Here is a 26,033-nt window from a genome sequence, read left to right on the forward strand (position 1 = left end):
AGTTGTATCTTCGACGCCATAGCCCATTTTCATTTACGGCCCTAAAAATCTTTTTAAGAATTTTTCTCTCAAAAATACCAAGAAGTCTTTCATCATTTTGAGATAAGGTCCACGTTTCATCCCCATATATCAAAACCGGTCTTAATCATCATCATTCTCTTTGCCTTATCCCTATGCGGGGTCGGCTTCCCTAATTGCATTTCTCCACACAACTCTATCTTGAGTCATAGCAATGTTAATCCCCTTTACCAACATGTCCTGCCTTATCGTCTCCCCCCAGGTCTTCTTTGGTCTTCCTCTCCTACTCCTTCCAGGAATCTGCACTTCAACTATTCTTCGTATTGGGTGATTAACGTCTCGACGTTGAACATGACCAAACCATCTTAACCTATGCTCTCTCATTTTGGCATCAATTGGTGCCACACCTAGACTTCCCAAATATACTCATTTCTAATTTTATCCTTCTTTGTCACTCCACTCAACCATCTAAGCATTCTCATCTCCGCAACATGCATTAGTTGTTCCTCTTTCTTTTTCACTGCCCAACATTCAATTCCGGCATTATAGCCGGTCTTATGGCTGTTTCATAGAATTTTCGCTTCAGCTTCATTGGAATTTTTCTGTCACACAACACACCACTCGCTTCTTTCCATTTCATCCATCCAGCCCTAATTCTACTGCATGCATCTCCATTTATTTCCCCATTACTCTGTAATACCGATCCTAGGTACTTAAAACTATTGCTTTTCACAATCATTTCACCATCCAAAGATACCATTTTATTTGTAGTAACTCCATCTTTAAACGAACATTCCAAATACTCTGTTTTTGTTCTATTAAGTTTTAAACCTTTTTCCTCCAGAGCTTGTCTCCACTGTTCCAGTTTTTGCTCTAAGTCTCTTTCACTATTTCCTATTAACACTACATCACCAGCATACAGTAGGCACCATTGAATATAACCCTATAGTTTCGCTGTTATCTGGTCCAAAACTAATGAGAATAAATAAGGACTAAGCACCGAGCCTTGGTGCAATCCTACTTTCACCTGAAATTTATCAGTCTCTCCCACACCTGTCCTAACACTAGTCGTTACTCCCTCATATTTATCTCTCACAATCTTTACATATTCGCCAGGGACTCCTTTCTTATTGAGTGCCCACCATAGAATCTCTCGATGAACTCTATCATATGCTTTCTCAAGATCAATGAATACCATATGAGCGTTGGTCTCTTTCTTCCTGTATTTTTAAATCAGTTGCCTTACAATGAAAATTGCATCTGTTGTTGATCTGCCCTGCATAAAGCCAAATTGATTATCGGATATTTCGGTTTCTTCACGTATCCGTCTATCAATTACTCTCTCCCATATTTTCATGGTGTGGCTAAGTTGTTTTATAGCCCTGTAGTTTGTGCATTGTTGTATGTCTCCCTTGTTTTTGTAGACAGGTACTAATATACTGCTTCTCCATTCGTCTGGCATTTGTTCAACTTCCATAATTCTATTAAATAGGCCTGCTAGACAACTTATTCCTGTCTCTCCCAATGCTCTCCATACTTCCCCAGGAATATCATCTGGTCCGACTGCTTTTCCTTTCTTTATTTTTGGAAGCGCTTGACCCACTTCCTCGTTTGTTATTCTGGTAACCATTGCTGTTACTCTCTCCGTTAACTCCACAGGCTGTCTGTCAAAGTCTTCATTTAATAAACTATCAAAATACTTTCTCCATCTCTTTTTGACTTCCTTTTCGTGAATTAGTATTTTATTATTTTCATCTCGGATACATCTAATCTGACTAAAATCTCTTGCTTTCTTTGCTCTCTGTTTGGCTATTTTATATATCTTTGCTTCGCCTTCCCTGGTATCAAGTTGATCGTATAGGTTTGAATACGCTTCTGCTTTAGCTTTTCCTACTGCTACTTTCGCTTCCTTTTTTGCGACCATATAGTTTTGAAGATCTATGTCCGATCTGGTTTCTTGCCAATTTTTATATAATTTTCCCTTCTCTTTTATTTTTCCTTGTACCTCATTTGACCACCACCAAGTCTCTTTATCCTCAAACTTCTTTCCTGACGTTTTCCCAAGTATTTCAATAGCCGTCTCTCTAATAATATTGGCCATTTTTCTCCAAATTGTGTTAGGGCTTCCTTTCATGTTCCAACATATTTTTTCTATTATACTTTCCCTGAATAGACCTTCCTTCTCATCTTTTAGCATCCACTACTTGATTTTTTGTGGTCCTCTCCTATATTTTTGTTTAGTTTCGCTTTTTTACTTCGATGTCCAGAACAAGCAGCTAATGTTGTTGGCTTACTGTCTCACTAATTATTACCTTGCAGTCCTTGCATTCACATATGTCTTCTATCCTTATCATGAAGTAGTCTATTTGGGATTGATGTTGTCCACTTTTGTAGGTAATAAGTTGAGTTTCTCTCTTTTTAAAGAATGTGTTAACAAACGCCATATCCAATGCTGTTGCTAATTCTAGCATGTCATCTCCAGCTTCATTTCTAGTTCCAAAGCCTTATCCCCCATGTATTGTTTCATATCCTGTCTTGGCTTGGCCCACATGTGCATTGAAATCACCTCCTATTATAACTTTCTCCTCTGCTGGAATATCACTCAGTACGTCTCCTAATTGATCATAGAAAGCTCTTCTTTCATTCTCACCCAGACCTGTTTGAGGAGCATACACACACACAACATTCAATACCTCTTTATCAATTACAAATTTCACTGACATCATTCTATCACTCGTTCTTACAACTTCTACTACGTTATCTTTCATTTCACTATCAGCAATTATACCAACTCCATTTCTAGTGTTACTACTCCCCACATACCACAATTTATATCCATCACCTAGTTCTTTCGCCTTTTGTCCTTTCCACCTAGTTTCTTGAATACAAGCAATTTGAACTCTTCTTCGTTTGAGCGCATCCACTAACTCCAGACTCTTACTTGTAAGACTACCAAGATTCCAAGACCCTATCCTGATTTTTCTAACCTGTAATGGTGTTCCCCCTGAGATGGTCCTCACCCGGAGATCCGAACGGAGGCTCATTTTACTTCCGGAACATTTTACCTCAGGAGATGCCATTATTTCTGTATAAGTTTTTATTGCGTTTGGAGAAGGTCTTTTCATTTTTATGGCCTGAAAAGATTTTGTTTGGATATTTGATGCCTGAATGCCTTTTCTATCAGCACCATACCCTGCCCTGCACGTTTAGCCAATACACCACCAATGCAACCAAAGTGCAGTATTACCCCACACCCTCCTGCATTTTTCTGTATAGGCCAGGATCCCTACTGTAAGGACTGCCCTGTAAGCCAATGTATTGTTGCCCGTATCCCGCCACTAGGAGGCACGTACTTTATTTGGGATACCAAAACCGGTCTTATTAAGGTCTTCTATATATTGAGAATAATCTTTATTGAGAATATTTAATCGCTCTACAGATCTGCTGCGAATAAAGTTATGATAGCCAACATGATCGCTAACGTTCGATAAACGGACATAGCACCCGAAGAAGAAGAAGATGGTTGTTAATTTGAATTCTCTGTTTGATATTTCGGGAGTTTTTAGAAACCAACATATATTTGGTTTTTTCCTCGTTTACTACAAGGCCTTGTAAAACACTGCACCGGGTTTCTCATACTTCTGCCCACTATAACTAAAAATAGCAATTAGTGATATTGCCAGCATTTTAGGTAAGAAATAAAAATTCTATTTTAAATAATATAAAACAAAAATAATGGTCATTTTTATTGTGTATATAATTAATAAGCCATAGCTATAACTACGATGTGTTTCAGCTTAGGAAGCTGGTAACCCCAGTATTGTAATTGCCAAATCTCTTAAAGAAGTTTTGGTGCACATTCCTTTTCACCAGCTTATACAATCGTGTTGAAAGCCAAATAAAATCCATTGACCAAAGGTCTGCTTTTGTACAGAACTTTGTTAGTTCTGTAAAAATGTTTTCTTTTTTGTCAACAAACTTGGGATGATTGGTTAATATCTTGTCTATACACTGCATAGCTAATACATGCTCTTCACCAGTAAGGCTTTGTCCTGTTAAAGAAGAATCAAGCAAGTTTCCAGCATAGTGCACAGGATTCACTGTCATTTTTTTTTCTTTTTTCTAATTTAGATAAGCATTCCTTTTCCTCAGACTTATTGATTGGAAGTAATGGAATATGCTCGGTAAAAATATTTTCTGTACCCTTAAATGCCTCGACAACCTGAGATATTTTAAACATATTGCCTTCCAATAAAGACTAATCCATTTCACAATTGGCGTTAGCACAACTGCTACTTTTTACAACTTTATCCAAAATATTTCATCATCCAAACAGTTCTGTATGTTATTTATAAAATCAAGAATTGAACTCCATCTAGTTTTTACAGGAAGCTTTAATCGTGAACGTACTGGGAAAATGCACTAACTCCATTTTTTCAATTTTGATATTTTAATACCATTAAATCCACAAACATCAATATGTTAACAGGAAAAACCATATATCTCCAAATTCGTCATCCACCGTGTTTAAATCGGTACATTCAATGACAAAGAAAATCAACTGCATCTTTTACTAAGTTTTCATGAATAGAATAATGTTTTTCCAAATATTTTTATGTACATGTATGTGCACACCACCTGTGGTTAACATACTTCAAAATCATATCCAGGTACCAAAACTTGAACAGCCAATGTACCCGATTTTTAAGAGGTAAGCCATAAGGTATAATAATAATAAGGTATAATAAAAAGTACGTAAATATAATGAAAAAAACATTGATTCAAAAACGGGGAGCATTACTTTTCGTCCAATGATCAGTATCATTGGTCCAATGTAAGTAGATACATTAACTAATGCCCAAAAACATTAATTTCTATGAATTAGTACGTTGATTCAATGTACTTTCTAGTTAAGAATCCATGTATCGGTACATTGAATAAATGTATCGGTACATTGAATTAATGCATCGGTACATTGAATCAATGCATCGTTACATTGAATCAATGGATCGGAACATTGAATCAATGTATCGGTACATCAATTCTTGACTAGAAAGTACATTGAATGAACGTACTAATTCATAGAAGTTAATGTTTTTGAGCATTAGTTAATGTATCTATGTTGGAGAAATAAATTCCCAACACTGATGTTTGGTAGGACTGTACTTTGTTTCAATATTTTATTTTCAATATTTTATTTAGTGGTTTGCGCCTTGTGTACACTTCACAAAGTGTTTTCTATGTTTTTATGTTTTATGATTCAAAGTTTACACAAAGGCGCAATATTCAAAACAAAAAAAGTTCGTTGCCAAGGTGTTGTTATATAAGAATAAAATAATAAAAAGAAAAAAAAAAAACGGGAAAGTAGGGCTTGTGTCCGATCCCACACAAAAAATTACTTTAATACCAAAAGTTTGTGTTATTGTGATAAAGGTTTAGTTGTAAAAAGTGCCTTTAGTTATTCCTAGCTTCCGAAGTTTAAAACCAGTAAAAAATTTTTTCTTGGTGTTGCAAAAACCCAACATCAAATTGATCCAGTCGAGCCGGAAATAAAAAGAAGCTAGGAATTAACTCAATTTCCAGAAGGTAAGCAAGACACCTGATAAAAAAAAAGAAATTATTGAACAAAAAAGAAATTATTAGAAAAGAAATTACAAAAAAGAAAATCATTAAAAAATTAATTTTGTAAAACGTCAAGCACAATACCATAACGCCATCTATGTAAAAGAGGGCGAACGACCGACGTCAAATCCAGTTATCAAGCGATCGAGAGGAATAATCGATGCTTCATGAAATCGATCATAAATGAAGTGACAGAAAACTGACTTTGACAGTGACAGAAAAAATTAAAATAAATTCACTTTGGTTTGGTTGGTTTGTAAACAATCGTAAAAATTTGTTATCTTGAAATTTATAATAATTTTATACCTTTTTAGTTTTAGGTAGATTCATATAGAAAAATGACCGCTAAAAAAGATATTGAAATACTAAAAGCTAAAAAGATTCAAGCAATCGAGTCTATTAAAACTATTACAAGGTTTGTTGCAAAACATTTGGACAAAGAAATTTCAGAATTAATAATTAATCAATTACAAACTAGAAAAAACTTTGTTTAAGTAAGGTCAAATGGGATGCTATAATTTCCAGTGAGTTACTTGACACTTGGAAAAATTTTGTTGAAAGCTTAATGAGCATGCCCACAGTGACTGTCCAAAGAAATTTAAACTTTACTGGTGCTCTTCATATTGAAATAGTTGGCTTTTGTGACTCCTCCTTGATTGCATATGGAGCTGTTATTTATGCCAGGACTATTTTTGAAAATAAAGTACATGTAAATTTGATTTGTTCCAAATCTAGGATTGTTCCTATAAACAAAAAACTAACTGTGCCAAGACTTGAACTGAACAGTGCTTTGTTGCTTTCAAAACTATCTCACAAGGTTTTTGAACTGTTAAAAGATAAAGTCAGTAAGGTATTTTTATATTCAGATTCAAACATTGTCTTAGCTTGGATAAAATCCGAACCTTTGAAATTGAATCCCTATGTTGCCAGTAGAATTATTAAAATTCAAGAAATGACATCCGAATTTAAATGGTTGTATATAAACACTAAGGAAAATACAGCAGATTGTCTTTCTCGTGGACTTGAACCTCATGAAATTAATTCAAACAATCTTTGGTTTAATGGTCCTGAAATTCTTTCAAATATTGAATTCTTGCACTTTGAAATTCCATTTTCTACTCCAGACCATTTGCCTGAATATAAAGTTGTCACTTTAGCTAAGGTCAAACCAGAATCTTTCTTCATAAAATTCTCTAACTTAACAAAACTTCAAAAAATAGTGGCTTATTGCCTACGATTTGTAAGTAATATAAAAAATAAAAATAAAAAGATTACTGGAAGTTTAACAGTTGTAGAACTAGAAAATAGCCTTAAAACCATTATTAAGTATGAACAAAGTTTTCATTTTTCTGAGGAAACTAAATGTCTAACCAACAACACAGCAATTAAGTCTAATTTAAATTCTTTATATCCTTTCTTGGACTCTCAGGGACTGTTAAGAGTTGGTGGTAGACTGGAGAACTCAGATATTTCTTTTAATAAAAAACATCCTTTGATCGTTCCCAAAAACAATCATATCACTGATCTTTTGATTCACAGAGAGCACTTAAGACTTTTACATGCAGGTCCGAAACAAGTTTTAAGTTCATTAAATCAACATTTTTGGATTATTAGTGCCACTAAAGAAATTAAAAGGATTTTGCACAAATGCGTAACCTGTTTTAAATGTAAGGCCAAGTGCAGTGAACAGCTAATGGGATCTCTTCCTGAACAAAGGGTACGTTCATCCAGGGTCTTTCAGAATGTTGGTATAGACTTCTGTGGTCCCTTCCAAATTAAACAGTCACGAATTAGAAAGTCTATAACGACAAAGGCATATATAGCATTGTTTGTTTGCTTTTCTGTGAAGGCAATTCATATGGAGTTACTCTCTGATCTAACAACAGATACTTTTTTAGCATCATTAAAAAGATTCATTTCTAGAAGGGGTAAACCATCCAAGATCTTTTGTGACAATGGTGCCACATTCAAGGCAGCAAACAATCAACTTCAAAAACTTCTAAACGACAACATTAAGTTAAACAACTTTTGCCTTGATGATAAAATTGAATTTTGCTTCATCCCAAGTTATTCTCCAGTATTTGGGGGTCTATGGGAGGCCGGGGTGAAGAGTGCTAAATATCATATAAAAAGGGTGATGGGAAATAATACTTTAACATATGAGGAGTTTAATACTTTGATTACTCAAGTTGAAGGAATATTAAATTCAAGGCCTCTTATGGCAATTACTAATGATTCCTCTGACTTAGAATATTTGACCCCAGGTCATTTTCTAATAGGTGCTCCTTTGACAATTTTCCCTGAAACTAATTTAACTGAGATTCCTGAAAACAGATTAAAATTTTGGAGGTTGTGTGTTCAAATGCAGCAGCATTTTTGGCAAAGGTGGTACCAAGATTATCTAACACAACTTCAAAACAGACCTAAATGGAGAAAATCGTTGCCAAATTTACAAGAAGGCATGCTTGTGCTTGTAAAGGAGGACAATGTTTCTTCTTTTGGGTGGCCTATAGCAAGGATTAATAAAGTTATCCCTGGTAAAGACGGAAAGGTAAGAGTGGTGGAAGTAAAAACTAAAAGGGGAACATACTTACGTTCTGTCACAAAAATTGCTGTTCTTCCAATTAACGAACAAATTTAAATTATTTTTTTTTCTTTCAATTTATAATAATAAATAAAATTTAACTTTATAATTATTTCTATTTAAATTTAAAACCTTGTAATATTTTTATACTTATATAAGCAATAAGTTCTTAAAAAAATGTTTAACAAAAAAGAGGGTGGAATATATTGTTTTGGTATCAAAACCAAGGCCCCCCAGCATGTTGGAGAAATAAATTCCCAACACTGATGTTTGGTAGGACTGTACTTTGTTTCAATATTTTATTTTCAATATTTTATTTAGTGGTTTGCGCCTTGTGTACACTTCACAAAGTTTTTTCTATGTTTTTATGTTTTATGATTCAAAGTTTACACAAAGGCGCAATATTCAAAACAAAAAAAGTTCGTTGCCAAGGTGTTGTTATATAAGAATAAAAGAATAAAAAGAAAAAAAAAACGGGAAAGTAGGGCTTGTGTCCGATCCCACACAAAAAATTACTTTGATACCAAAAGTTTGTGTTATTGTGATAAAGGTTTAGTTGTGAAAAGTGCCTTTAGTTATTCCTAGCTTCCGAAGTTTAAAACCAGTAAAAAATTATTTCTTGGTGTTGCAAAAACCCAACAATCTACTTACATTGGACCAATGATGCTGATCTTTGGACGAAAATTAATGTACCCGTTTTTGAATCAATGTTTTTTTCATTATATTTACGTACTTTTTTGGTTCAGTGAATGTCATCTTCATGTATACTTGTATATAACATACAAATAGTTAATAAGTAAACAAAATGACGACTTAATATCTAAATAAATATTACAAATAGAAGTTGAAGCAACGATTTTTTGCCGATTTTCAAACTAATATTAAGTATCTATAAGTTTAAAGAAAAGAAAACCTATATTTTTAATTAATACAAACAACTTTTTATAATGTAATTTGGAAAAACTGAATAACTAATTACATATAACAGAAGGTATATTTTATTATATATTTGGTTGTCCATTAAGGTCTGTTTTTAACCATTTTATTAGTTCGTACAAAATATCGATGTAGAACCCAAAGAAGAACTGCATGTTAGCCATGTACAATTTATATTAATAATTACACTAGTCAACAAATAAACAAAAAAAAGTTGCGACTGATGTTAAAATGGTTGTACCGGGGAGTTTAAAGCGTCCTGAATGCGAATTCAAACACCAAAATGTTCCACCACGTATACATTTTGGGTTATCTTTTTCTCAAAGTGCCGCGCATTTCTGCGTAGGCGTCCACAGTACATTGTCTGGTCAGGTGAAATGTTAGATTTGGAGTTATAGAATGCATCAAATATTGCTGTTTATTATAAAAATTCTTATATACTATATACACATAAGTTCAGAACTAGAAACAAAAACTATAGTAACTCTTTTGTATACTAACAATTTTCCCATAACACTATTTGGATTAACACAAACACACATTTTATCCTGCATAGTAAAAAACGAAGATAGCTCCTGTTTACGGTTCCTAAATATTATAAGTTGTACTGGCTAGTAAATTCCATTTAAAAAGATCCATTACTGTAATCTAGAACCTAAGGATTAAGCATGTCCTTTGGACAAGTGAAGGTCTGGAACTAAATCATGTAATTCGGCCTGTTGGATGCAATAAGGTGCTATTTCATCGCTTTCGGGAAAATAAGAATTATTATTTTCTGATACATCATCAGATTCACTTTTATCACCATACATTTCCAAATATTTCTCCCAATTTGCCGAGGTCCTGGAACTGGTAAATCTTCTCCATGAAAAACTGGTTATATTGCTGAGGTAATATCTGGATATTCAATTTTATGCTTGCTCTTCCTTGAAAACCCAGGCACTTTTGTCATGCAGGAGTAACAGTCGTTAAAACGGTTTAGAACTATATACTATATAAGTTTAAATGTCTACGTTTACTGATTAAGGATTACCTTTGGTTTATTCTTTATTTAAATGTTAATGTGTTTTTCGTAGACATTAGATATCCAAGTGTTGCCAAATTATGCACACTTTTTAGTAAAAACGTTAATTTGAAAAGATCACGCCCCAAGATATTACAAATGACTGTTAAAAAAAATTAGTAAAATACTCACAACTTAAAAATCATAATTAATTTTTTTTTAAATCATAACTCAAAAATCTTACGTGTTAGGAATTTTTTACCATTATAATCATATTCAGAGAGCAAAAATTAACAAAAAGCAGCATTTTTCATTCGAGTCGCAAATTGGTTGTAAACTAGTGTTATTATAAAAAAATAAATCTAAACAGTGAACATAGTTGTATTTTTGGGTATCACTTTTTTATAGAAATATTTTAATTTATCCTGAAAAAAAATTGCTAGATGTCGAGATGTTTATTTTTAATTTGATAGATACTACCGACTGTAAGAGTTAATAATATTTTTCAATTATTTACGGTTTAATCATCTAAAGATTTAATTTACTAATCTTTTACAAGGATATACAATTTAGAAATATTTTCAAATGGTTCCTATTTTATTTTACCTATTTGAATCGCTTATTTATGAAAGGCCCCATGTCACTTTTTTTCAAATTTTAGTTTAACTTAGAAAATGATAACCCATATATTCGCACATCGTTTACTTATGAAAAGCCTCATGTCGATGACAAGGGACTTTTTATAAATAAAAGCACTGTTGGCAACATACTGTTTCGGAAGAAAATAAAATAAAAAAAAAAGGAAATGTTTACTATTTCTTCCTACCATGTTAGCAAGGAAAATTCATGAATCAAAGGTACCAACTCATCAAGAAAAAATTAATGACCTGAAGAAACTTTTGCAGTACGTCCCTCAAGAACACAAGTGGTTTTACAATGAGCTTGCCCTATGGCCTACAGTTGCAACCAAAAAATGAGCAAAAATGTATAAAATGGCAATTAATTTTGGCTAATTGTATTGTCTTAGAACTGTTTTAATAAAGTAATATTAATTATAAATAAACACGGTGTAAATTCATCCACCAATCAAAATTTTCCCGTAAAAAAACTCTTTTATTTATGAAAGGCCTTTTGTCAGCTATTTTCAATAATAAAAAATACAGTATTGATTTTAAAAAGTATAACTAGGTAACATGATTTATTTTGAGTTTTAAGGTCTTTAAAATGTTTCGAAAAATCAGATAAATATAAAATCGTTTTTTATAAAACTAAACAATTTTTTCTTGTTTCCCAAAATTTACATTTTGTGACAAGAGGCCTTTCATAAATAAGCGATTCATTTGTCGAATTAGCTTTTCAAAAAATTTACAGAGAACAAATATTAATTACTCACTGGAGAGACCGCAGACGTTCGGATACAATCAGCGTCTCTTTGCAAAGACAATGACGTCGACTTTGTAAAGTAACAAGACACTTACTCAACACACACACTACACATGACACTGGGTACCTGACTGAAAAAATGCACCGTACCTACCATGCCAATGGCCATTAGTTGTCGAGGCATTAGGTAAATAAAAAAAAATTAATTAATACTAGATATGTAGGATTGAATAATGAAATAGGTACTTACATTCCGTAATGTCTTCATGGGTAGGTAATCTTTTCAAATAAAAATTTATTTGTTGTATCCTTGATATGACTTTCACACTGAAGAAAGTAGATAATTCTTTTGAAATTGCTGTCCCATCCATCAATAAGTCCATTTCCATTTCCAAATGCCACTCCAAAGTCCATATCAATCTGCAAAAGTGGAAATAGAAGTAATACAACTTTTTTTTTTATAGAAATCCAACAAAATAATTTATAAATAGTTAAAAATATATGTAAATATGTACATACCTTAGAAAAATCAACCAAATCACTAGTGCCAAACACCGCTCTTCAGAGTCTGCAGCTGCAGGGTGACTGTCTGCTAGGAGGCTACAACTGTTGTCACGTGATTTTTTTACACCAATAAAAACACTTATAAGAGTTTTAAGAAATGTATCGGTTTATGTACAAGATTGTTGTTACAATGTATTGATCATTGATTCAGGTATATTACATTAAAACAATGATTGCGTTACATCAAAACAATGTATCGAGTTATTAATCAAAGTCGAAAACATTGATTTAATGTACGAAAGCATTGATTCAATAAACGAGTTCGTAATTTAATGACCACTGTACATTAGTGCAACGTTTTATATTCATTAATTTAACCGCATAATCCTGATGTATAGTTTCATATATACAATGAACAAATTATTATTATTATGAAAAAAGTCATTGGAGAGATAAAACGATTCGTTGAATTAATGATTCTATTCATTATTTTTTAATGAATAGAATTACATTGTAATAATGAATATGGTCATTACGTAATGACTACGTGTTTATAGTATTAACGAAATTTTCATTGAATCAATCTAAAAAAAGTCAATGATTGGCGTTCATTGGTACTATGTACAATATATTTTTCAGTGTATATACAATCACAATAAAAATGCACTAGAAACAAACAAACCAAGAAACATTAAATATTCGAGGAGGACTCGCAAATCATGATTTACAATGTATATACATTGTTAATCCCAAATCATGATTTGTAAAGTTTATACATTTTAAATCATGATTCGTGACTACTCCTCGTAATATTGAACGTGTATTGGTTTGTTTATTTCTTGTGCATCTTTATTATAATTTTAGTATAGCTTTAGGCATTTTAGTATAAAAATAATGAAGGTAATGTTCAAAACAATATTCCTTTTGTACTTGGCAGTGGTATAGGTTCGCCGGCCGCCCGTGTGAATTAAATAGCGCTACTTCCATGTAAATTCAAATTACGTCACTGACTCTTATGTCCAAAAGGCTTTTGGAAATATTCTCAAAAGTTCTCCGGAATATTATGGAAAGTTGTCGGAAACATTCTTGAAAGTTCTCGGAAATATTCTCGAGAATTTTCGATTGAAAGTTTGCAGGAATATTCGCGGTCAGGGGAATATTTCCATTTTTTATAGGCGAATATTCTCGGAAACTTTCCAATGTTCACGAATATCCGCTTGGAAATATTCCTGACTCACATCACTAACTATAACATTTATAGATTTTTTTATTTAGATAAAAAAAATACTTTTCCTGTAATATGTTTTTCATACATTGACATACAACAGATAAAGCTCTTGCCTTAATCTATTTAGGTATATGTGATAAAATGGAAATAATATACATATTCTCCTATTATTGCAAAATGAATTGACGATGTATATTTTTATCAAAAGAAAATTTTATACTTTAATTATTTTTATCAATTATTTAATTTTTTTTTTCAGACAATATTGTATTCCCCAAGGGAAAGTTAATAGCTATGTTCCCATTTGTATGTCATCGAAATCCAGAATATTTCCCAGAACCACTTAAATTTATACCCGAGAGATTTGAAACAGTGTCCGGGAAACATCCCTATATGTATATACCTTTTAGCGCTGGACCAAGAAATTGCATAGGTAAATATAAATTATTAGATCGGGCCCTGGAAGTATTTGAGTATGCAAAACCTGAGGACCGGCAACTATGTTACGTAAAATGCATAGTTTTCGATTTTTTTAACTTTACAAAAATCGAAAAATTACAACTTTTTATAGTATGGTATATCTAACTAGATAGATCCAAATCCAGACATCCAAAGTGAAAGTTATCCTCCAACACCAAATTGTTCTATATGGTCCACATAACGTTCAGAAAAAAGTCACACCATTTTGAGCGCCGGGTTTGGGGGGGGGGGAGAGGGGGGAGAAATCGGTAAATTCGTAGTTTTTTAAGTTTTTTTCTAAAACTATGCGGTTTAGGATGAACAACCTACTATACAAAAATGTTCTACATTAAATTTGAAACAAAAAAGGTCCTATGCATAATCCTTCTAAAATGAACGCTTCCAAAGTTACGGAGGTAGTATAGTATATTTGGTCAAAAAAAAAGCCTAACCCAGACATTAAAAGTAAAAGTTTTCCTTTAACACCAAATTATTCTATATGGTCCACATACTGTTCAGTAAAAAGTTACACCATTTTGAGCGTCCGGTTTGGGGGGAGATATATGCTTTAGCGTAAACAATGTTCTATACAAAAATGTTCTACATCAAATTTAAAACAAAAAAGGTTCTATACATACTTACTATAAAATCAATGATTCCAGAGTTACAGAGGGTAAAAAGTGGAGGTTTTCGATACTTTTTATATTTTTTGGGCAATTTATAATACTTTTACTGATTGAAAGAAATTTTCTTTAACAGGATTTGCTATTTCAGTGGCCGATGGTATGTTAGTGATAAGCCCTTGAAGAAACGTCAACCTCACCACCCAAAATCATCATCAATTGCCCAAAACATATAAAAAGTATCGAAAACCTCCACATTTCACCCTCGTAACTCTGGAACCGTTGATTTTATAACAATTATGGATAGGACCATTTTTGTTTTAAATTTTATATAGAACGTTTTTGTATAGAACATTGTTTACGCTTAAACATAGTTTTAGAAATATTGACGAAAAACGTAAAAAAACTACTAATTTACCGACTTCTACCCCATCTCCCCCCAAACCGGACGCTCAAAATGGTGTAACTTTTTACTGAACAATATGTGGACCATATAGAACAATTTGGTGTTGGAGGAAAATTTTTACTTTGTATGTCTAGGTTAGGCCTTTTTTTTGGACCAATTATACTATACTACCTCCGTAACTTTGGAACCGTTCATTTTAGAAGGATTATGTATAGAGCCTTTTTTATTTCAAATTTAATGTAGAACATTTTTGAATGCAAGGTTGTTCATGCTAAACCTCATAGTTTTAGAAATATTGACGAAAAACGTAAAAAACTACGAATTTACCTACTTCTCCCCCCTCTCCCCACCAAACCCGACGCTCAAAAAGGTGTGAATTTTTTCTGAACATTATATGGACTATATAAGTGTGACCAACTCCAATTCAGTCGAATTCGGCACAAGGCTGAAAAACAGCCTGAAATCCGGGACTTTTCAATGAAGATCGGGTCAATTTTTTTAATGAAGAACTTTAATACTATTTTATTGATTATTCAACATATTTTTGTTGACGATATTTTTGACAGTTTTAAGCTACAAAAATTGGTTGTAGTGATAATTACATTTTTGTTAGTTTTTGACGTTTTGACTTCCAATTCGACAATCGTTCTCAAAAAAGGAAAATTTAGAAAATCAACTGATGTTCGATTTCTATGCAAATATAACCATAGGTTATCTTCTTACTATCATATTTGTCGAGCGATCGAATGTGCTTAAAAATGAAAAGAAAATCTTTAATAACCAATCCATTCATACTTTAAATTAACTGAAGTCAAAGAACCAAATGTACTTAATTATAGATGAAAAATGTATTCAAAATTTCAAAATAGAATTTTACCAAAACGTTGAAAATTCGGATGGCCCGGAAGACTTGTCCGGGACGCTGGGACACGTATTTGTATTTCGGGCCATGTCCCGGATTTTTCGGACTAGTTGGTCACACTAACTATATAGAACAATTTGGCGTTGGAGGATAACTTTCACTTTGGATGTCTGGGTTATGTCATTTTTTGAATCAATTCTATCATACTTTTGATTAAAAATAAAATAGCAATTTTGCTTCCGGCATTTGAAAGTTCAAGTAAAATTATACCGGTTTTGATTATTTGTATTGCTAAATTTTTTTTTCTGTTAAACAAAACTATAAACAAACACTGTTTGATCGTTTTATCGCACGTCCGCACCGCCCCAAGAATTAAAACCGAACGGAACCGACTAGTAAGTTGTTTTTATAAATGGTAAAGCTTTCAATCTATTAACATGACTTTTTAAAAAGTTTCATATAATTATGTAAAGATCTACGACAGTTATGACTGAAGGAGTTACATAATGTAACCTATATGATATAAAATTATTAAAATTTTGATGTATGTTAGGTGAAATTATATGTTTTAAGTACATATACATAAATTTATAATAATCCATTTGTACCGCGTATGCGTAGAGAGCTATTATCTGCCATCGGCTTGTGCCAACTAGTCGGTTCCGTTCAGTTTTAATCCTTGGGGCGTTGCGGACATACGACAAAACGCACAAACACTCAGGGCCGCGCCAAGGCTTTCAAGCTCCCGGGGCAAGAAATTTTAGGCGCCTCTTTCCTCCTCCATTTGTATGTAGTTTTTTGCAACTTAGTGAATCGGTATACAGTATTCGCTCCGTGCGTGACTATGGTGGAGGTACCTTGAAACAATGCCAACGTGAGAACTGGCGAAATATGACAATATTGGAGCTATCTTTGTAATGTCATTGTCATTGTTTGTACAAAATTTTTTGTCAAAAATGGTACATAACTGTTACCTATTTATCATATGCTTAACGTCAAATTGTGAAATCCAAAAATGTCAGATGAAGGCGCTAGGTGATGTCGCGTCAGTCATACACAAAGCGAAAACCTACAAACTATTTGTTTCATCATTTTCTTTGCCTGTATCTCTATGCGCTGTCAGCTTCACTATTTGCATTTCTCCTTAAGTTTCTGTCTTGGATTATATCGATATTAAGCCCCTTTACCGACATGTCCTCCCTATGCCTCTCCACCCAGGCCTTCTTTTGTGTTCCTCTCTTACTCCTTCCAGGTACCTACAGTTCAAGAATTCTTCGTATTGGGTGACTGACGTCGCGACGTTAAACATGACCAAATCATCTTAACCTATGCTCTCTCATTTTGGCATCTATTGGTGTTAATCCTAGACTTCCCCTAATATACTCATTCCCAATCCTATCCTTCTTTGTCACTCTAGTCATCCATCTAAGCATTATCATCTCTGTTACATGTATTGGTTATTCTTCTTTCTTTTTAACTGTCCAAAATTCACTTCCGTACATCATAGCTGGCCTTATAGGTGTTTTATAGAATTTTCCCTTCAGCTTCACTGGAATTTTTCTGTCCCTTTTCCTCAAGAGCTTGTCTCCACTGTTCCAGTTTTTGTTCTAAGTCGCTTTTACTATTTCATACTAACTATTTCATACTAACACTAAACCAACAGCATACATTAAGAACCAGAGAATGTTACCCTGTAGCTTCGCTGTTATCTGATCCAAAACTAATAAGAATAAATAAAGACTAAGCACTGAGTCCTGGTACACGTGCAATCTTACTTTCACATGAAATTTATCAGTCTCTTCCACACCAGCCCTAACACTAGTTGTTGCTCCCTCATACATATTCCTCACAATATTTACATTATTGAGTGCCCACCACAGAATCTTTCGAGGAATTCTATCATCATATGCTTTCTGAAGATTTACCATCATATTATGTAAGTATAAGTTTCTTTATTCCTGTATTTCTCCATCAGCTTCCTTATAATGAAAATTGCATCTGTTGTTGATTCTGCATAAACCCAAATTGATTATCGCATATTTCGGTTCCTGCACGTATCCGTCTATCAATTACTCTCCCCCATATTTTCATGGTGTGACTAAGTAGTTTTATGGTTCTGTAGCTTGTACATTGTTGTATCTCCCATGTTTTTGTAAACAGGTACTAATATACTGCTTCTCCATTCGTCTGGCATTTGTCCAAATGTCCATAATTATATTAAATAAACCTGTCAGCCACCTTGTTCCTGACCCTAGTAACGCTTTTCACACTTCCCCAGAAATATAATCTTTTCCAACTGATTTTCCTTTCATTATTCTTGAAGTGATTGACTTCACTTCTTCGTTATTTACAAAAAACAACGATTACACTATCACAGACAAACATAATATAGTTGAGATATATAGTTCAACAGTTCAGGCAGTATAATAGTTCAAACATATAGTTCAGTTGAGATAAATAAGGTTTCGTACACTTATGGGATCAAAGTAATACTAGCTGCTATTTTTATTTACCTACGATTGGTAAGTTTACAATTTTATAATAAAATATTGGTTTTACAATAAAAACGTTAAGTTTTACAATAAAATAATATTTCTGGTTTGATTTTACCAGTGGGTAAAATCCTTCTTGTCCTTAGTCAATGTCATTACATTTATTTATTGTTTCTGGTAATTTCGGTATTGTCAACAAAAATTTTTCGGCACCTACCGGCGCCTTTTTAATACGGCGTCGGGGGCACCGCCCCTCTTCGCCCTTATGGACGGCGCGGCCCTGCAAACACTGTTTGTTTATAGCTTTGTTTAACATTAAAAAAATTAATTTTTAGCTATGCAAATAATCAAAACCGGTATAATTTGACTTGTACTTTCAATGCTGCAAGCAGAATTGCTATTTTATTTTTTAATCAAAAGTAAAATTATTCGGGCTAAAAAATTGCAATGCAATTTTAAAGTTTAACAGCGTTTATCTCGAAAACTATCCATTTTACGAACAAACTTGTAGGAACATTTTTTGCTTTGAATGACCAAAAAAATGCAAAAAACTGTTTTGTTTTGTGAAAACCGCTTTTTATCTGCCTTTAACATAGAGGCAGGGAGGGGGTAACAAGGCACCTGCCGGCAAGATTTAGTTTCATTGTTCAAGGTCTCAGGTAAAAGAATCCGAACATAGTTGCCGGTCCTCAGGTTTTGCATATTCAAATAGTTACAGTGCCTGCACTATATTTTAAATTCCAATAAACATAGCAAATACGCTAATGTCATTGACATTGAAAATGATAAGTGTCTAAATTCATACAATTCATACATAGTGTAGGAAACAGAGGTTGAATCTTGCAAAATGGACACAAATCCGGTTTTATTTTTTTTGTTATATCAAGGGGTGCTTATTATAAGACTAACTTTTTCTGAAAAAATTTCGCCCCGGAACCCCCCTTCTCACCCCTTTAAAGGGGGTAATTTGTGGTTTTTGCGGAACGTAGCCCTTCCTGTACCTTTTATAAAAATTTTTTTTATAGAAATATGAAGAGGACTATATTTTCTACGATTTATTTCCCGACAGGATATGTCTATCATCCACCGTTTAGCGGGGGTGGCGCCCCAAAGTTGACAAGTTTTTAAAAAAGATGTTTTAAAAAAATATATATTTTTCCCTAACTGTAACGAAAATTAAGAAAAAATCCTGCGGCATTTATTCACAAATAAGTGACTGATTTTTTGGTATAGGGTAAGGGTATACACTTAAGGGTAATTGCCCTATTTTTAATTAGAGGGTGTTACATTTTAAAAAACCCCTTTTTATACCATCTGAACCGTTTATGCTAGAGTACCTAAAAATACTTTCAGCGATTACCCATGTAATTGTGCTATTTACAAAATTGTATAATGCACTGCCATTTTTTCCCCGGAACCACCCCAAAAAAAAAGAAGAATTATTAAATAAAGTGATTTTCTTAGAATCCTTCACACACAATGCCCTTTATTAATAGGCTTCATATATCATTTTGTGTACGTTATTATTACCCATGCAGGGACACTAAAAGCGATTTCCTAGTGCAACCCCTGTAGCCAAAAAAAAAATAAATAAAATGGGGGGTTGAAATTTTTTTTTTGTTTTTTGCTTTTTGATCCATATGGGCATATGCTTCATCAATAGTGCTTTTCAAAAATATATGTGGTTATTGCAACATCTCTGCGGAAACCACCCCTATTATTGAAAATATACTGCAGAGACTACCCCTATCCCTTGGCGAGGATGTTTTTACGATTTTCTCATTACCTATGCATTCTTTTTAAACAAAACTTATACAAGGTTAAAGACCACTATTTACTCTAAAAATTAGGTCCTATTCATTTTTTTCGTATAAGCAACCGTTACGGCACAGTGGCGCCGTAAACCTCATATATGCTTTGGCGGGCTCCACTTTTTGTTTTTTTTTCGTCATCTGTTCCTTTTATTGATAAAGTACTTATGTAAAATAAAACAACACAGTGTAACCTACAAATTATGATCTATGCACATTTTACAATCTTTGCGCCCCAAAGCCACAGTGGTGGCCCAAAATCAATTTTTGCATATTTTCGCCACCTACACGCATTTTATTGCATTAATGCTAGCTTAATAGCACAATATTTACCCTTAAGTGGTCGCTAAGCAGTGACGGATCCATGGAGGGATGATAGGGGTGATCACCTCCCCCCCTCTCAAACCAAGTGATATTATATTCAAAGATTATAAAAATATTCATTTATTTTTTTAGAAATACTTATATTCTATTATTATTTTTATAGGAATGGCGTACTTTTTATGCTTTACCGACAGTGGAGGATCCAGCATCGGTTAGAGGGGGGTGGCAATTTTCTAAATTTCTATAAAAATAAAAGAATATTTTTATAATCTTTGAATATATTATCACTTGGTTTAAGAGGGGGGGGAGGTGATCACCCCATCACCCCTCCCTTGATCCGCCACTGCTTAGCGACCACCTAAGGGTAAATATTGTGCTATTAAGGTAGCATCAATGCAATAAAATGCGTGTAGGTGGCGAAAATATGCAAACATTGATTTTGGGCCACCACTGTGGCTTTGGGGCGCAAATATTGTAAAATGTGCATAAGTCATAATTTGTAGGTTACACTGTGTTCTTTTATTTTACACAAGTACTTTATCAATAAAATGAACAGATGACGAAAAAAAAAAGCAAAAACTGGAGCCCGCCAAAGCATATATTAGGTTAACGGCGCCACTGTGCCGTAACGGTTGCTTATAATACGAAAAAAATGAATAGGACCTAATTTTTAGAGTAAATAGTGGTCTTTAACCTTGTATAAGTTTTGTTTAAAAATAATGCATAGGTAATGAGAAAATCGTAAAAACATGCTCGCCAAGGGATAGGGGTAGTTTCTGCAGTATATTTTCAAGGATAGGGGTGGTTTCCGCAGGGATGTTGCAATAACCATATATATTTTTGAAAAGCACTGTTGATGAAGCATATGCCCATATGGATCAAAAAGCAAAAAACAAAAAAAATTTTCAACTCCCCATTTTATTTATTTTATTTGGCTACAGGGGTTGCATTAGGAAATCGCTTTTGGTGTCCATGCAAGGGTAATAATAATAACGTATGGGTAATAATAATAATAAAAATGATATATAAAGCATATTAATAAAGGGCATTGTGTGTGAAGGATTCCAAGAAAATCACTTTATTTATTAATTCTTCTTTTTTGGGGGGGGGGGGGGGGGTTCCGGGGAAAAACGGGTGTGCATTATACAAATTTGTAAATAGCACCAGTACATGGGTAATCGCTAAAAGTCTTTTTACTCTAGCATAAACGGTTCAGATGGCATAAAAAGGGGTTTTCTAAAATGTAACACCCTGTTATTAAAAAAGCGCAATTACCCTTAAGTGAGACCTATACCAAAAAATCAATTAATTATTTGTGAATAATTGCCTCAGGATTACTTCTGTATTTCCGTTACAGTTAGGGAAAAATATATATTTTTTTAAAAACATCTTTTTTAAAAACTTGTCAACTTTGGGGCGCCACCCCCGCTAAACGGTGGATGATAGACATATGCTGTCGGAAATTAAATCGTAGAAAATATAGTCCTCTTCATATTCCTATAAAAGAAATTTTTTGTAAAAGGTACAGGAAGGGCTACGTTCCGCAAAAACCACAAATTACCCCCTTTAAAGGGGTGAAAAGGGGGATTCCGGGGCGAAATTTTTTCAGAAAAAGTTAGTGTTATAATAAGCACCCGTTGATATACCAGAAAAAAATAAAACCGGACTTGTGTCCATTTTGCAAGGTTCAACCTTTGTTTCCTACACTCCTACACTAACAAGGTAATAAAGTAAAAAATATACTGACCCATTGTTACAGTTAAAAGTCCTTTAAACATTTTTTTAAGTAAATTATTGATCTAAATTACAATAATTATTGTATTAAATAAACAAGTTAAAGTAATTTTAATTACAGTTTATATACGACTAATATTAAAAGTGGCATTCCCCACTTGAACCTAACTCCAGCCCGTGAGTAATGACTCGTGAGTAATGAACTATTACTCACGGGCAAAGTAATGGGTGTTATTATCTATTCAAAAATAGTGAATAAGGAACATATTATTAAATGGTCGTAGAGAAAAGTATTTTCTCTGCGGCCGTTTAATAACATGCTCATTATTCACTATTTTTGAATATATAATAACACCCATTACTTTAACCGTGAGAAAATAATTTTTACTACGACCGTTTAATAACATGCTCATTAATCACTATTTTTGAATAGATAATAACCCCATTACTTTACCCGTGAGTAATAGTTCATTATTCACGTATTTAATATTCAACTGATGCATGCCTAGATATTCAGGTCGAAATAGACTGTCATTTCATTACGTTACATGAGCTTGCGTGCTATTACGTTGCAATCTTTAAATTTGATTCTCTAACAGAAATCCACCATATAGTGGTTAACTTTATACAAATAATCCTCAGGGTCGAAATCCTTACACTTTTTTTTTTTTTAAATTTTGGTATATATTGGAGAGATCCTCGATGTCTGTCTTGTTATTTATACAGTTTTGATCTTTCATAAATATACATATAATAATAAAGTGCGCTGGAATAAGTGTTACCCACCCCCATATTAACTCATTTATTTCTAGCACATAAGCAAAACACTCAGACAAGTCGACTTTTAAAATAATCATAGTATATTATAGAATAAACGTTTCGAACTTTACGAGATGCCTCTTCAGGTGACAGTCATAAAACTTTACAGATTACAAAAATGTATAATACTTGGGCAACATTTCGGTTAAATGCTTATTAAATGCATTCATTTTTTTCGAATCCTGAGAAAACTAATGAGCATTTTTCAAAAATTTAAACGTACAATGAAAGATTACATTATCACCGAGGGCCGAAAGTCCCTTAGAATAAACATACAGTTTTTTTAATATCTTTGAAATTAAAAATTATACTAAATTTTCTCTTCGTTTTCACCCTTGTAACTTATTTAAATAAACATTATAAAGGTTTTTAGGGACTTTCGGCCCTCGGTAATAATGTAATTTTTCATTCTGCGTTTAAATTTTTCAAAAATTCTTATTAGTTTTCTCAGGATTAAAAAAAAATAATGCATTTAAAAAGCATTGGACCAAAATTTTGCGCACGTATTATACATTTTTGTAATAGGTATTTAAAAAGCTATTAAATGATGTGTCACATGATGTACTTTCCCGTTCAAGAAAATCAAAGTTATAACTGTCACTGTAAATAAGTTAATATGGGGGGTAACACTTTTACATTTTTGATAGAGATATTTTTGATGTCTCGAGTTTCCTAAACCTGTTGTCCGATGTAAGTAATTTTTTAATATGTTAACCTTATTCTATAGGAATACCGCTGTAATAATATTGTTGGTAAACAGGTAAATTTTCATTGTATACCGGGTATACGAATCAAACTGTGTTTTTTCTCAACGTTCGCATTACCCTGTGGGGTATTCTAGCATTTATAAAATACTGAAATTAAAACCCAACTATAGCATCATGATTTCTCAACATTCTATTTTTTGATACTTTCGCTTACGTTGGACTATAAAAAAGTAGGGTACTTTAACAACTACCCATGTTTTTCATCAATACAGGGTATTTTTAAATAAGTATGACAAACTTTAATGTGTAATTCTGCATGAAAAAATAATGACAGTTTGCTTTATAATCATATATCCGCAAACGCTTCGTTTCCGAGATACGGGATGTTAAATTTGTTTCTTACAAACTGACGATTTATTTATTGCTTTAAAACCGGTTGATATATGCAAATGAAATTTGGTGGGTTTTACGACGTAGTTATTGCACATTTTTTGACACACAACTAAAAATTTAATATCACCATTGGCGCGCATACAGGTACTATGACCGATCCTATTACCCGTATGCGCGCCAATGGTGAATCAAAAATTCTTAATTGTATCTAAAAAAATATGCCATAACTACGTCTTAAATCCCACCAAATTTCATTTTCATATCTCAAACGGTTTTAAAGCAATCAATAAATCGTCAGTTTGTAAGAAAAAATTCAAAATCCCGCAGTGACGGCTCGTACCACTTTAAGAAGGTAGTGCCAGAACTCGGGCAGCCGCCAAAATTTTTAGTGACATATTCACGGTATTGTCAAAAAAGGTAGACTTACAACAAAAAGTGAAAAAATATATGCGCGGATACTTTTATCTTATGTATCTTATGTTTATTGATCTGAGGTGCCAAGCAATTGTCCAACATTGATCAAAACAGTTCATTTATTATAAATTAATTTATAATAAAAACCTCTTAACCTACCACCAGCATTTACTGCTGATAGTGCTTGATGTTTGTTATTAAGATTTAGTCTCTATTTACCAATTTATAAAAATAATACTATTTCATTATTCACATACATGCACAAATTTTTGTAATGTCACTTTTAAAGTTTACGATATATGAAGTTAATTTTTCTATTTTTTGGTTGCAAAGTTTTCAATGCCTTTATTATTAAAATTATCAATACAATTTACAAAATGCTTTTCTGCAGATAACATACCTAAAGCACTATGTTTTAACATCGAAAAACAGCGTTCTGTTTCAGATGTTGATATAGGAATGGTAACTAATGCCTGGTTGCACCAACAGATCTTAAGCTCCAGCTTAGCTAAGCTCTACTTATAGATAGGGTCTCCTTGAGTATAACTTACGTTGCACCATAATTTTAGATTCTTACCTTATTATCAATTATATCTATTATTATATTATGGTATTCTTATTTTAATATATTATAATTATATTATATTAATTCTGATGATATTCTCGACTTAAGCGTAAGATCTGTTGGTGCAACCGGGCATAAAATACTTAAAAGTTTAATAGTTTCTTTAAATGTGCTTTTTAAGCCTTCCCTCTACAATAAATCCGATAGCGAAGCAACCCCAGAGGTAATACTTAATTCGTCTCGCCAATACAGTACCTACTTCTAATTCAGTTTTAAATCGAGTTTTGTTTAAAAATTAAAATTGCCTCCATGTTTCATTAAGAAATGATTCGGAGAACTGATGCTTATAAGCAGAAAACTTCTCCGACATAAATAAATTAGAAGCAACTAAATGTCCGGAGAAGGTAGACCTTTGAAAGATCTGGTACTTTGAATAATATGAACCTTTAAGTCGTTGTCTAATTCGGCGCTAAAATTGACCAGCTCCTTCATTGTCAATTAATAAATTAAATTTAAGAAATAATCAAAATATTATTTATACTACACACTACACCCACGATCATGATGCCCTAAAACAGGGCCGCCGGCAAGGGGGGTCACGGAGGGTCCGCCGACCCTCCTGGATAATTACAGCTTAAGATATTATTGATAAATTTGGTCAATATCGAAGGAGATTACAGTTTTTATTTACCGATTAATCTTTTTTGTATTATATATGCTTATAAAATATAAATTTTTCTTGTTCTTTCATTCATTTCTAGAATAAAAAAGCGACTTAAAGATTTTGACCCTCCCTAAATTTTTTTCTGGCGGCGACCCTGCCCCAAAAGTTTAATTATAAATACAAAACTTTTTAACAGAAAATATACATAATAAAAGCGACAAACCAGCACGTAAAGAAATTCAACCTCGTGCCCGGCACAGAGATTCACATTTAAAGGTATACTTATAGTCCAATATAGCTCTTTCTCTGTCACTTAAATATAATGCTTGTAAAATCTTTCTCTCTTTAGTCGTGTCAGTACTGACTTTGGCACGAAGGAGAGATTCTCCTGTCGAATAATCTCCGCTGTGGCAGGGATTGTATTAGGCCCATAGTTGCCATATTTTATATAATTTATGAAGATTAAAAGAAATACACACAAA

At 33.0% G+C, this 26,033-nt stretch overlaps 1 protein-coding gene across 3 annotated transcripts in view; it reads left to right on the forward strand.

Annotated features, from left to right (window-relative positions):
* The window catches only part of LOC114336456 (cytochrome P450 4c3-like), a 222,147-nt gene that overhangs the window by 68,076 nt on the left and 128,038 nt on the right, over nt 1-26,033 (forward strand). For all 3 annotated transcript variants that reach the window (XM_050652567.1, XM_028286826.2, XM_028286825.2), the window contains one exon: nt 13,538-13,711. In XM_050652567.1, coding sequence (XP_050508524.1) covers nt 13,538-13,711 — 174 coding nt within the window. The remainder of the gene's footprint in view (nt 1-13,537; nt 13,712-26,033) is intronic.

This window comes from Diabrotica virgifera, chromosome 6, assembly GCF_917563875.1.
Source record: "Diabrotica virgifera virgifera chromosome 6, PGI_DIABVI_V3a".
Lineage (NCBI taxonomy): Eukaryota > Metazoa > Arthropoda > Insecta > Coleoptera > Chrysomelidae > Diabrotica > Diabrotica virgifera.